Source organism: Rhipicephalus microplus, chromosome 3 (genome assembly GCF_043290135.1).
Source record: "Rhipicephalus microplus isolate Deutch F79 chromosome 3, USDA_Rmic, whole genome shotgun sequence".
Taxonomy (NCBI): domain Eukaryota; kingdom Metazoa; phylum Arthropoda; class Arachnida; order Ixodida; family Ixodidae; genus Rhipicephalus; species Rhipicephalus microplus.
In genome coordinates, this window is record NC_134702.1 from 66,210,111 (window position 1) to 66,224,944 (window position 14,834).

The 14,834-nt window shown below is 47.0% G+C and overlaps 1 protein-coding gene across 6 annotated transcripts in view; it reads right to left on the minus strand.

The window, feature by feature from the left end:
* LOC119174257 (uncharacterized) overlaps window positions 1-14,834 on the minus strand; it is a 125,881-nt gene that overhangs the window by 34,545 nt on the left and 76,502 nt on the right. For all 6 annotated transcript variants that reach the window (XR_005110195.2, XR_012894273.1, XM_037425118.2 and 3 more), the window contains exons 11-13: window positions 8,192-8,537; window positions 3,920-4,073; window positions 837-1,070 (exon numbers count right to left, since the gene is read on the minus strand). Coding sequence is in view for 4 of the 6 variants with exons in the window: in XM_037425118.2 (XP_037281015.2) it covers window positions 837-1,070; window positions 3,920-4,073; window positions 8,192-8,537 (734 nt within the window). In the remaining 2 variants the exon portion in view is untranslated. The remainder of the gene's footprint in view (window positions 1-836; window positions 1,071-3,919; window positions 4,074-8,191; window positions 8,538-14,834) is intronic.

Genomic DNA, 14,834 nt, shown 5'->3' on the forward strand with positions numbered 1-14,834 from the left:
CGGTTCCGAGGAGCTCGCGAGTGATGTGCTTTGTTGCTTGCGAAGAAGCACATTGCCACGAGTGCGCTAGCGCATCGTTCTTTCCCGCAGTATCGCAATCAGCGAAGCTGGACCTAAAGACGACTCCGAAGAGACACTGCGCTCACAGACCGCGCGCCCGCCCGTAGTAATCTGATCGTGCATCCACTTATAGCTCTTAACTAAACCGTAATTATATCCTGAATGATCGTATCGTCGAGCCGTGAACACGTCGCGAAGTAGAGATTTTCGAGAGCCATGTGCTCGCGACGCACAAGCAGCAGACAACGATCTCCCGGAGCGAGTCTCAGGCCAATGGCAAGACAAGCTGAAGCAACATGGTGGCCACAGCCAATCAGGGGCATCAAAACGACGTTCAAACATTTCCTTTGTGTGTGCTTGTTTTTAAAGAGAGGAGCCAGCTGAGGCAGGAAATTTGAACACGAAGAAATGCTCTTTCCGATGAGCACAAGAAGTCAGCTCCCAGCTGCGCCATCGGCGAAGGTATAATTTTTTGAAACTCACTGTTTTCTCGCAATTTCCAGAAAAAAGGTTAACTACGTAGGATGGTGAAATGAATTTTTTGGAGCACTTCTGTGCGGTTTTAAATGAAATTTTTGAAATCAGAAAGGGTTTCAGAAACTGAAAACTTGATTTTCAAAAAATAGATTTTTTTTGCCATTATTCGCAATACCAATGCCGCGTCCCCCCCCCTAAAGAGCAAGAACGCGCAAGAGTTTTTAGAGTTTTTTCTCAATTTATGCGCACACAACCAGGATCAATTATGCAGTTTGAATAACGAACAATCAACAACTCACCATTGCTCTGCTGCTGGCCGAAGGCTGCAGTCGTGGAACTCGTGGGCTGTTGAGCAGTGTAGTAGTGCTGCTGCCCAGTAGTGGCCGATGGGAAGCCCTGAGAGTGGGCCAAGTAGGAGCCCACAAGGCCCTTGCCCCCACCCCCCGGGTAGGCCCCACCACCGTAGTGCTGGCCTCCAGCCCCTGCCGACGAATACATTGGCTGCTCCACTTTGCCCGCCGAAGACAGCCCACCTGTGTGCATAGGTCAAAATGCACACACTTACTAAAGAACATCTCCGGAGTCTGTACAAAAGGTAGACTTGAACAGCTAAAAGGTAAGACTTCCTGAAGAAAATGGTGAAATCGAGGCAAAGAGCTTTGCTGTAAGAAGTGAAGTATTGAAATAACTGCGTTTTGCCTTTGGGCCAAAGCAAAGCAGTTGTGGCCTATGCTTTCATGCGGTATATTGCAGTGCTGTGGCATCACTTCCACAATTGTGCAAACTCTTAAGTGACCTTCAACACTCCATCAAGTTTTGACATGAGAACATTTTATACATCACTGCAACACACCTGGGCAGTCTGCCTGACTGCAACAGATACAAGGCAGCTTGTGCTGCATTCCTCCACCTTTGCGTTTATTAAGAGGAAACACGGGTCTTGAAGGCCAAAAAATTAGCAAAAAATTGATTTTTCAAAAAAGTATTTTTTAAATAATATATCGGGCCTGAAGAAGGTGTTCCTAAAATGCTATTGCCACGTAATACGTATTTGTCAAGTAATTTGGTCTCAAAGTCAGTTTCATCACCATTTCCCCTAGCGAAATCATTAAAGAACAAACAAACAAACAAAAAACCAGCCACATTCGGAGGCGCTGTTATCGCGAATGTGGCTCCTGCGATCACAGACGCGATAGCCAGGCCCAAGGATTACGTGCGAGATCTGCGCATCGGCACTCCCCTGGTTTCGGACACTGAAAAAGTGACCCCTGCGTGTCGTGCGAGTGACATTGAAAAGGACCTTTCGTCGAAGTCAGCCTCTCTACACGAGCGGTCTGTTTGTCGAGATTGGGAAGCGACTGCCACTGCTGGAACGCCGTTCACCGTCGAAAGCTGCTTCAGCATATGAAGTGCGGTGTGTGTGGCGGGCCTGGCAGTATTTCCGAGAAAGGTTGGGAATATGGCATCGCTACGAGACTTGTGCTGACGTGTGATGAGTGCGAGGAACTGAAATTTGTACGGAGCTTGCCGAGAGGGGGAGCGAGAATGGAGGAGGAGGATGCGGCGCACAACCAATCGGAGATTAATGTGCTTGCTGTTTGCGCGGCACAGCAAACAAACAAACTGCGTTGAATTGCATTTTTTTTACCTTGAATGTTTCACGGAGATGCAAAGAAAGATTACGCGAAAGTGGAAATGATTCCTGCCTCGTAGAAGGCTGCCGTGCCCGTTTCCGACGACTGCGCGAGCACCGTCAAAACGCTGTATGTTGATCTAAACTTTGGAAACCCTGGAAACACCTGGCGTGCAATGAAAAGAAAGCGCACAAAGAACCATGACTACACTCCTTGTGGCTTCTAGCACTATTACTGCACTGATTTACACTATTACCTGTTGAACATACATGCTCATCGTGTCCCTAAACTTCCTTTGTTTTCTCAAAACGATTGATATGCGGGGTTAGCGTCCCAAAACCACCATACGATTACGAGAGACGCTGTAGTAAAGGGCTCCGGAAATTTCGACCACCTGGGGTTCTTTAATGAGCACCCAAATCTGAGCACACGGGCCTACAGCATTTCCCCCCCCCTTCGGTAATGTAGCCGCCGCAGCCAAGATTCGATCCCGCGACCTGCGGGTTAGCAGCCGAGCACCTTAGCCACTAGACCACCGTGGCGGGGCTTTCTCAAAACAACATTTTTCATTAGGTCCGAGGCCATTGCCCACAGTATCTTTCGATCTAGTGGTTGGATTTTGATAATTTTAGCAGCATTTGAAACCTTGTACAATGTGCAACTAACTATTTCAACTATTTCATTAAAAACAGTGATTCAATTAGTTATATAATTGAACAAGTCTCAGATTTATGATGTGTCTACTTGTTAAGGCCCTAACTCGAACCAATGAAGCTAAAAATAAAATTATCGTTTCCTTGCACTCCCTGTTCTTTACAGAACACTGCCTTACTAATATTCAGCAATCTTTTAAGAGAAAGGTGTCTAAGCAGTGGACAGAATGTAACATTATGGACCAGTCAAAATTTTAATATCTGGAAGTGACAGCTGAAAACTAATTGCATATTTGTTTAGAGCAGTGAGAAATGCATATCACATAAAACTATCAGCTCTAAATACTCTTAGTTTACACTCTTTAGTTTACACAAAAGCTCTTTAGTTTACACAATGGTAGGTGTGAATTTTTGATGGAAATCTTGAAAGAATTTAATTTTTGCCTGAAATTTGAGCATGTGTATCTGCAACACTGAAATGCAAGGTGCAACAAACCTTGCTAACATTATCAAATAAAAAAAAGCACTCCTACCGTTGTGTAGCTTATGTTCATCAGTACACAGGCATGTGTAAATAGTAGCATTGCAATACAAATGTCTTGTATCATTATACCAGGAAACAATAGGTAAATAATTTTAGGATATCTCAAAAACTAATTGGTTTAGAGGAACAATAATAACATTTTTGAACTCGGCATCAAAAACTCGATCACACAACGCATGAAAATATCTGGCATTTCGTCTTAAGTACAGTGTCACCCCTTAAGCGGGCAGACTGGTCTTGGGGCCGAAAAGTGACGCACAGTAGAATGGCCATTTTGACTTTACCAAAATGCAACAGCCACAGTCGGAATCGAGCAAGCGACTATTGGGTCAGCAGCTGAGCACCCTAGCCACTGAACTAACATGGCGAACTGCAGAACCATGCTGAACCATTAGTGCAACCGAGAGTCAACAAGTATGTAGCCCATTATGCTGGGTTTCTTTCAAGCTGTGCTAAATTAAGAAAAAGAAAGGGAGAGAGAGAGAGGAAAAAACAAAAAGGTGACGCTGGATGTATGCAATGTGAAAAAGTGGGACGAAGAAAACCCCCACCTTCTAGCCCTTGGCTGTTCCTCTGTGTGGCAGCTCCACCGGTGTACATCTTGGACTGTGGACCAGCCACAGATGAGGACGACACAGGTTTGCTGCGCTCAGAGTGAGATTGAGACTGGAGCAGCAGATGCTCAGGGGTCATCACAGAGCCAGGCTGCAGAAAGTCGCAAGACTTGCATCAAGCACTTGCGCTTCAAAGCACTCAGATGAACAATTAGACGCATATTCGAACCTCAATATAACAAAGTTGCATCTTACATGAAAAAAAAAAAAGCTAAATATATCTGTTGATTCATTTCAAAGGTATACTCCTAACACTTTATCTAAATTGCAAGACTATTTTTCACTTACTTTAATTATAACTGATAGTTCTTTATATCAGGGGTTCATTGTATTGAGGTTTGAGTGTATATTCAAAAAGCTGAACACACAAAAATCTTATTCACCCCGAGAATGCTGCTCACCCTGCTCAACTTCAAAACTGAGCGGTTGCCGCCGACAATGTCTGTACAACTGCGATTTCCCAAGCCCCAGTCGCATAAAGTAATGTCGAAGGGCTCTACAACTGACCTTCATAACAGACACTAGGGCACCTACATTGAAATTGGCATTAATAAGGAAATGCAAACATTGGTAGCCCGCTTATACAGTAAAAGCTCGTTAATTTGGATTTCCCGGGACCCGAAAAAATGTCCGCATTAACCGAATGCCGAATTAACGAATGAACAGGGAAAACAACATTTAAGATCAAGCTGCAGAAGCATACCTTTATTTGTTGAAGTATTTTGTAATTGTTGTCTGCGTTTTCGCGCAGATTCTGGCTGACATCACAATTGTTCTTAACTGTTCAAAATGGCAAACAGCACGCAAGCTGTCGGGAGTGTTCAGGCAAGCGTACTCTAATATTAACAGCGCCTCCGGGACTTCCCGTGAGGTGCGATGAGGTCGCGGCTGTATCTCCTCGCATAATTCCTCGTCGGAATCGTGGTCTTCATGGGACCCGTGACATCATTAATAATCCCTTGATCGGTCAGGAGACCACTCGTGGCGACACCATGATCAACCGCGATGTAGTCCTGAAAGGTCACATCTGAGGGAAGGACAGCATCGAAAGTCGTCAGTCATCGTCGGTGGACTCGGCTGACACCTCCTCGATGCCATCGTCAGCTACTGCTGCATGTTCGGGCCTCACAAAACCGCTGTGCCGAAAACAGTTGGCGATGACTTGCGGCGGAGTGTTTTTCCACACGTGGGCGATGATGTGCACTGCGCCGAGTAAGTCCACTTGATACAACTTTCCAGCTTCTGAGCATAGGATCATTCGCTCTAGCAGGTGTTTGCGGTACTTCGACTTCACGTAGTGAATGATACCCTGGTCCATCGGCGGAAGAGCAGACGTAGTGTTGGGCGGCAAAAAAACTACTTTGATGCTCTTCAGTTCGACTGTACAGTTATGGGCACTGCAGTTGTGAACAACCATAATTATCTTGCGGTCCTTCGACATGAAGTGCCGGTCCAACTGCTGCAGCCAGCCGCGAAAAATGTCCGATGTCATCCATGCCTTCCTGTTCGCTGTGTACTCGCTGTGTACTCGAACGTCAAAAGCCTTTCTGGCTTTTGACGTTCTTAAAACAACGTGGCTTAAGCGCCTTCCCGACGACAAGTAGTGGCAAGCGCTCCATGCCAGTCATATTGGCGGCAAGAAGCACAGTTATCCTTTGCTTGCACTTCTTGCCACCAATGCACGTGTCCCCTTTGAAAGTCACCGTCTTGTCGGGCAGAGCTCTGAAAAATAGAGCAGTTTCATCTGCATTGAACACGTCACGTGGTTCATATGCGGCGATGTGCTCCAGCAGCTTCACATTTCTCCACTCGGTGGTCACGCTTTCGTCAACACTGGCCTTTTCGCCGCACACACTCCTGACAAGTTCGTGTCTCTCGAAACCTCGCAAACCACCCTTCTGACGCTTTGAACGATTCAATGTTCATAATTGCAGCGTACTTCTCACCTTGCGCCATGACGAAAGGCCCGCTCAAAGGCAGATGCGCGTTGCGACAGTCAGTAATCCATCGGAGCAAAGCTTCTTCGAGCTGGGGATGAGCTGCGGTTCGCAACCGCTTTCTAGAGGCATGAAACTTCTCGCTTTCGAAGGCTTGTCGAATCTGTTGTTCATTTTTCACGTACGTTCCCAACGTGCTCCGCTTCACGTTGTATTTGGTCATAACCTGCTGTCGCGACTCGCCGTTCTTCAGTGCTTCCAAAATTTCCACTTTAGTCGCCAAGTTTTTCGCGTCGTAGTTCTGCCGCTTTTTCGGCGTTGCCATCACTGTAGCGCACGATAGTGGTGGCATGCAATTACGGTCACAATGGAAGAAAAAGAGAACTCCGCAAGAAGAGATGGTTCCGACACGACAACACAAGGGAAAATGGCGTCGGAGGCGCTGAGTGGAGAAGAAAGAAGACGCCGACGTTCGGCGACGCTGCAATCGCCCCCACTAGATGATGATGGCGATGCCACTCAGGTTTCGGTTTCACTCCAGTGGTGCCAGCGCAGTAGTTACTCAAAACAACGTAGTCCAGCACTAGGCCAGTGAAGAGCTTTAGCGATAACACTGCGCTTCCGTTCCGTCAAAAGATTGACGAGGCTGCAAAACAGTAACGTTGTCGACAACCAACGGGCTCATATGCGAGTTAGGTCTACACCGGTGACTCGGCGACCGCCGTTGACTGCAGCGAGTTCGTTATCCTCGTCCTGAGCCATAGCCGGGCTCATTCTAAAGTTCACAGCGAACGAACGATTGCCACACCCGTTTCACAAATTACTGTAGCACGGAACTTCTTTACTGCCGCAGGCAGTCAGTAGCACCATGACAAAATGGCGCATGTCCGCGCGCGTCACAATGGTGAAGCAGACGCCGAAAACGCCACTTGGCCAATCGGATGCCTAGGTATTGTCACATGTGCCCCAAGCAGCCAATAGAATCGGGCGCTAGTGCTTCTCGATGACATGTTTTTGCTGAAAAACCAATAAGCAAGGCGAGCCAGCGATGGTGGGAAATTGAAGATGAAGAACGACCCTTCCAAACAAGACCAAGATGGACATGATAGCTCGTGTGTAACGGCAACAGTTCGGCGTGGAAAAAGCGCGATTTCAGCGTCATTTTGCGCTGACATTCATGTTATAAATTAATTTTGCGCCAGAAATAATGACACAAGAAGCTAGAAACTTCAGATAGGTGCAAAAATAGGTACAGATTCCGAAAATGCCAGCTTCATAAAGTCTTTTTTTTTTTTGCGATTTTTGGCCTTCTAAGACCCGTGTCACCCCTTAAGGCAGCTGCAAGCGAAAGTTCAGTCTTCAGATTGTGACTGCGCGCAGTACTCGTCGCGAACATCGCACGAGCGCGTCTCACAAACTGATTGTCATAGCCTTGACTCGATGGTGACGAAGACCACCACGGGACAAATTTTTGTACTGGAAATCGAGCATGTCATACTTAGAAACATCGGGAACCAACATCTGGAACCGCAGCCATGCTCTCTGCTCGAAGTCGCGGCTAGACCAATTTCTGCTTCAAACTTAGCGGGCAAGACTTTCGCGCTAAAGGGTATGCGCAAGCGAGAAAGCCGTAATGTGTTTCGTCGCAAGCAACTAATCACATTGGCAGTTCGCTCCTTAGAACCGCTAATCTTGCCGATCCGTAGCAGACCCCAGCCATTCGTAGTTTATAAACGAAGCTCAACCAATGAGACAAATAGGAAGATCGGCATAACACTGCAAATTAGTATGTTGTAACCGAATGTCTGATAAAAGCGAATTCGTTGTAACGAGGTAATACTGTATTTCATCATTTCTAGGTATGAGTGTATATTTACAAAATGGCTACACAAGTAACAAACACCCATTTTCGCAGTCATTTCGTTGCAGCAGACTTCCACTTTTTCGAAATTCCTCAGAATGTCTTTTTCTCTTCACACTTCTCTTTTATAGGTATTGAAAAACATGACTATTCATCCACCTTTTAAGACAGGCACAATTTTGCCTTCAAAGAAGAGACTGAAATATGCAAAAATAGGGTGATGCTCTTTCTGTGTAATGTTTCAAAATGCAACAATGAAACTGATCGTCACAAGCTATTTCAACGAACCCATGATGGTTAAACTTACAACGGAATGCTCAAAAAATAAGTTATCAGTACAGCCGAAGTGAAACATAGGCGTACCACTAAGGCAGTTGCCACTGTGGGCGAAAAGCCGGTACTGCCGCTCACCTTGTGACTGGCCGAGGAGGTTGCAGATGCTGCGACCGAGGTCGCAGAGGACGCAGGAGCCGCACCCAATGCATTCGCTGTCGGGGGCACGCTGTTTCCCAGTCCCTGAGGAGGTTCCTTGGGCGCCGGTATGCCAGGAGGTCGCGGCAGGGAGGCACTGGGTGGTGCTGCTGCCGACGGCTGTGACGGTAGTGACTGTTGTTGAGACTGTGGCTGTGACGGTTGTTGTGGCTGTGCTTGTGGCATTGTGCCGGCTGTCGCAGAAGAGACGTCCTTGCTGGCAACCGGGGAAGGACCCAGCGGGCCCACGGGACTGCTGGAGATGACTGTCGACGATGGAACCTTACTGAAAGGAATCGGCGTAAGAAACATCTGAGGATGTTCTTAACTTTTCCAGAGCAGTTGCTACAGGCAAATACAAAAGAGGCCCTAGTTGTTTGGGGACATTATTCTGCAAGTTTAACTACCCACCCACTAACCCTCCCAAAGAAAGGATAGACCAGGCTATGAATGCTCGCTGCCTAGAACTTTGCAACTGTGCTGTCTCCTCAGTGTGATTCAATTCTCATTCAACTGTGCACATTCAGGAGAACGAAAGTCGCAAAACACATCATCACGGGAGAGGCAACAGGCAAGACTGAAACCACATAAATGCCACCTTCTGCATGTGCCAGAAATTTTCGGTGCAAGCTTGGGCAGTAGCAGTCACGAGTTCTCTTCCACAATATTTTCCAATTTCCTTCTCAAAAAGGTAACTGCACTGCCAACTGAAAAGTCGTGCAACCTTTGTTATTCGCTAACAACACTCCTTTAGGAGGAATTACGTTGCTATTAAACTTAATTCTACCCAGCACATCTCAGCCTTTGCGCTGCAGGCTATAGTATAGTGTCATTCCTCCCCCTAGCAACCACGCGAGAGAGCTGCCATTTCTTTTCCACTTCAAAGTTATTGGTGCCAGTTAGTACACGGGTAAGAAGAGTTTCCTGGAGCCCCTTAAGAGTTATTATAGCGGCTGTAATGATTTGACATGAAAAAAGTAAAGAGCATGAATTCATTATGTTTAAAATGATAACATGGTCCCCTAGAGGCAAAAAAAAAAAAAAAAAACGCACAAGCAGACTTTATGGAAATAAAAAGTGTTTCGATTCCAATAACATAAAACTGGCAATTTAAAAATGGTTACACGGTCCCCAAGAGGAGAGAAAAACCGCAAGCCGATGTCATAGAAAAAAAGTCTGTTTCCATTACAATAACATAATACTGGCAACACGACAGGAAGTAACTACTCCTAAATAAGCAAGTTACCTTTCCTTGCATAATGACCCCCCCCCCACCCCTTATAAAAGTTGACGTCAATTTTGGGGGAGAGTTCATTACGTGGGATAAAACAGTCACTGGAACTATAACAGTCAAAATTTTGCATGATTGTATTAGCTAGCGAAAAGCGCAATGAATCTTTTTTGTAGCCCAAAGCTCTCCCTATTTTCTCTTGTAAAACAATTGATGCTGAATCAATGCTGAAGTGTCGTCCAGCTGCTCAGTTCCCATGCTCCAGCGCATGCAGCTGTCTAGCTATTGTATCGGTCGAATGCGTCCTGCGTAGCACATGTTTAAGAGGGGACACTGGTCTTAGAGGGCCAAAAATCGCAAGAAAGACTACTTCTTGCAGCTGACATTTCTGGAATCTATACCTATTTATGCACTTATCTGAGAAGTTTCTAGCTTCTCGCGTCACTATTTCTGATGCAAAATTAATTTATAACACCTCTGTGAGATGAATGCGAGCGCAAATAGAGGCTAAAATCTCGCTTTTATCGCGCCGAACCATTGCCGGTACACAAGAGCTATCGTGGTCATATCTTGGTCTCGTTTGGAAGGTTCGTTCATCTTCAATTTCCTGCCACTGCTGGCTCGCATTGCTCATTGGTTTTTTAGCAAAAACGCGTCATCGAGAAGCACTGGCGCGTGATTCAATTGGCTGCTTGGGGCACTAGACAAAACCTAGGCATCTGATTGGCCAAGTGGTGTTTCCAGTGTCTGCTTCACCATCGTGACGCGCACGAACATGCGCCATTTTGTCATGGTGCTGTCGACTGCCTGCTGCAGTTTCACGCCACACTAATTCGTGAAGCGGGTGTGGTGATTGTTCGTTCGCTGTGAACTTCAAAAAGAGCTGCGCTATGGCTCACGACAATGAGGATAACGAACTTGCGGCGGTCAACGAGTCACCGGTGTAGGCCTAGCTCACGTACGAGCCTGTCGGTTGCCCCCAACGGCACTGAAAATGGCAGTGTTTTTTGAAGCCTCATCAGTTTGAGGACGGCAAGTGAAAAGCAGAAGTGAAGCTACGAGAGATATCAATCTTTGCAGCGACGGAATGGAAGCACAGTCTTATCGCTAAATGCGCCGATGCCACGGTTCTTCACGCCCGATGAAACAACCGCGCTTGTGCGTGAACGGCAGACGGGTCGTCACAGTGGAGTACGCTGCGTGTCAACGAACAACAGAAAACGAATGTTAGCGGTGAACGTGCTCGCCACCCGCGCAATGGAGGCTACTGGCAACAGGTAGACTGCTTTTAACGACGTGTTTGCAACGATGACGTGGTCACCACTCGAAAATGCAGCAGTCTTACAAGAAAAGAAAAGTACAGTTGACTCCTCTTAAGGGGGGACGCGGCACTTCGGGACCGAAAATCAGCCAAAAAATCGAGTTTTCGCGGACCTTCTTTTCGCGTTCCCAACATCATTGCGCACCTATTTACAAAATTTCATAGCCGAATACCATCAACTTTTATCGTTATTCAACATTAAAAAACCGAAAACGGGCGTCCTGCCCTTTAAATTTAGGACGAATAGCGCAGGTTTCGGCTCTACGATACGCGGGAACTACGCGCTCGATCGGCGCCATTTTGGTCTTGTTTGAAAGAACGCGTTTTCAGCTGTTTTTTTTTATTCAGTAAGCAACATTGAGCGTTTCCCCGGCTCGAAAAACGGGGCCTCAAAGACGAAGAGCCGTGCTCACTGCCATTGGCTAAACGGCGCACGTGACTGAAATGGCGCTTTCCGGTTGGCTGGAAGCTCGCGGTTTGCGCCTGCATACGCGACCCGACGCCATTTTGAAAGGGTTACCGCTGTGACGCCTCGAAATCGGCAGAGCACTCTGAAGCTTCTGATCGTATCACCATGCCTGAAAACGCAAAAAAGTATCGGACCGTGCACGCATTTGGTCGTGGGAGAAAGTCTACGAAGTCATCAGAGCCCTTGGTTGACTCCGACGAACGATGTGTCGACGCTCCGCGGCCGTTCAGCGATGGTGCGACCGAGCATGTTGCCTCCGCCGACGATGACGGTGAAGCGAACTCCGGACGACTACGAATCGACGCCAAGGTGGTGACAAACGCCGAAGTTGAAGAAAATCATGCCCGGGAGAAAGCGACGCTCGACCGGCTTTCATCGGCGCCAGCAACTGCACGGAAAATTGACTTTTTCACCGCGAGTTGTAGCGAGGCAACCGCACAGGACTCGGACCACGCTGCTCCTTATCTGCTTATGCATCTAGATATCCTAAACGCGATAATGGGTGCCTTGTGTTGCAAAGCCTGCCACGGACCGGCTACGATCGTCAGAGGGGATCGGGACTACGGACTTGCCGTGAAAGTGCTAGTGCAGTGTGAAAGGTGCGGCGAGATCGCGAATGAATGGACTTCGCCCCGGGCGAACGGCACGAAAACGTGCAATCCGTTTGAAGTAAATCTTCTCGCTTCGAGGGCGATGGTGGCTACCGGCAACGGCCAAACGAAAATGAACGATATTTTCGCAACAATGGGCATCTCACACCGCGGTATGCACCACAAGACGTTTCAGCGGCATTTGAAGAACACGCTGGCACCCGCTGCAACGCGAGCGGCTGAGTCCGCTATGAGCGAATGTGCGGAAAAGGTTAGAACAATTTATGATGACTTGTGCTTCGGCCACCGGGGCAATATTGCCGTTAGCTGCGACGGCACGTGGAAGACGCGAGGCCATTCTTCCCACATCGGCGTGGGCACAATTATCGCATTATTTAGTGGCTACGTGTTGGACTACGTCGTTCTTTCCAACTTTTGCCTAGGCTGCGAGGTGGGCCCAAAGCCTAGTAGTGAGGGCTATCAAGAATGGAAGGCTAACCACAAATGCCAAAAAAATACAAACAGCAAAGCGGGGCAAATGGAAGTGGAGGCGGCTCTAATTCTATTTCAGAGGTCGCTTGAACGCCATGGCCTGCGCTACACAACTATGCTGTCTGATGGAGACTCTAGGACATTTTGCGCCATACAAGACGCCAAGGTGTATGGTTACATTGACGTGCAGAAGGAAGGCTGTATTAATCATGTACAGAAACGGATGGGCACCGCATTGAGAAACCTGGTGCAGAAACAAAAGTGCGATGGGAAAAGAGGCCTTGGTGGGCAAGGCAGGCTCACAGGTGAGCTGATCACCAGGCTGAGCACATATTATGGCCGGGCTCTGAAATCGCATGAAGGTGACGTGGGCGAGATGCAAAAGGCTGTGATGGCCACATACCGCCACGTCACCTCCACTGATGAATGCTCGGACCACAGTCTGTGCCCAGCTGGTGAAACTTCATGGTGTCGGCACAATGCCGCAAAAGCAAAGGGTGAGCCCGACCCCAGGCATGCCTACAATCTACCGAAAGACGTGGCAGAGGCATTACTACCGGTTTATACCCGGCTTTCGGAAAGAGCCCTGCTTCAGAGGTGCGAATGCGGCAAAACGCAGAACTCCAACGAGAGCCTACATTCGGTAATCTGGAGTTTGGCCCCCAAGGAGCACCATGCGTCCCTGTTCGCTGTTGAAGCAGCTGTTGCAGAAGCAGTGCTGCGCTTCAACACGGGCAATTTGAATTCTGCAACGGCAATCTTAGGTGAAATGGACATGAATGCGACAAGTACTGGTGCCAGGAGAGCGAGAGAAAAAGACCAGCGTCGCAGCATTGTCTCCAACAAGAAAAGAACAGCCTCATTGGAACTCCGGAACCTATTGAAGAGGAGGCATGAGTACAGAATGCATTCAGACTATGCTTCTGGTGCGTTTTGAGGTTGTCTTGTTGCATCTTCTGCAATAAAAATGTGTGCCCACGTTTTTTCTCGATTTCTCAAAACGACAATTTTCATGTGCTTCCCATTATGCCGGAGCAATATCTCTTGTTCTATCTGGGTTATCATTACGATTTCTTTTTCGTTTCGAAGATAAATGCAGGGGATGTGTCGTAAAGTAAGTTTTATTGTATTAATTTTTGGAGAAAATTCTCAAAATAGATCTTTTGTTTCAAGTGTAGATGGGGAAATTTTTCATGTCATATTCAACATCCCACAACTTTGCTTCGAAATAGCCCAGAACAATGATTTATACTTTATTGCACACTGTGAACATACCGAATTGGTTCTATAGGTTGCACATCAATATCCAAGTTACAGTTAATTAGCTAATTAGGCCTTAATTGAAAAAGTCGCAGTTCATTATATCTTTAAAACTAATTGTCACAGCAAAAAAGAATTAGACTTTTGAAATCAGCAGTAAAATCTACATAGGCTCTCCAAATTTGACTGAGGTACTCGCAAAAATAAAAGTTTTTGGAAGGTGTAGCATCCCCCCTTAAATGGAACTCGAAGGGGATCAATAAAACTGTTCCATTTATCAGAAGTTTCATTTAAGCAAAGTACACTTATTTAGTGGACCAAGACCTTTATTCATGTTGCACAAACCTCCCATTACTCTAAGGATGAGTAGGAGAACAGGAGTGAAGAGTGGTTTGTTTGGCAAGATTGAGCTGTTTTTTTCACAAGGTGCGCACCCATGCCTAACAAGCTAGCTAGAAATTCTGGACAAGCCTCATGCTCAAAATAGCGCTGCAAAAGTTACACAGCCTCTTTAGCTGATCGATCGGTGTGGTGGCACCGCTGCACTGACAGTATTGTCATCACATTAATCGTTGAAAGGTTAATCCTCATCTTGCACTTCGGCAATCATTTTCTCGACAGTCTCTTCATGACAGGTAGAAACATTTTGATCAATTGATTCGTAGTGCTGCCGTGTGAAAGGGGCAGAGGGTACGACCTGACTGAATACTGTCTCAATGTCGGCATCAGCAGGGCTTTCTTCTTCATCAGGTACTACTTTCTTGCGCTTGAAAGCCAGCATGGTGAAAGCATCTGTGTATTGTTGTTGCCTTCACTTGCTCCCAGCTACAAGCCAAAATGTGGATGGCTGCCAATAAATCTATGCTGTAGCATTTCCTACTGCCTGCTCTATGCAGAATTTGATGGAGCAATTGTCTGCGGTAATGAACTTTAATATTCTGAATAACCCCTTCATCCATTGGCTAGATCACTGCCATTGCATTGGATGGCAAGAACTCCAGAGTGACGCCTTGGAGTACTTGAACCTGACCGTGGGCTGGGCAATCATCCACGATGAATACAACCTTCCTGCCTTGCCTCATAAATCTTGCATCTTCCTCCCATATAGCCAGTTTCTGAAGATAGCCATGGTCATCCACGCTCTTCCGTTCCCACGGTTCGCAATGGGATGGTATCGAACGCCTTTGAAACAACGTGGGTGCCTTCATTTTCTTATTACC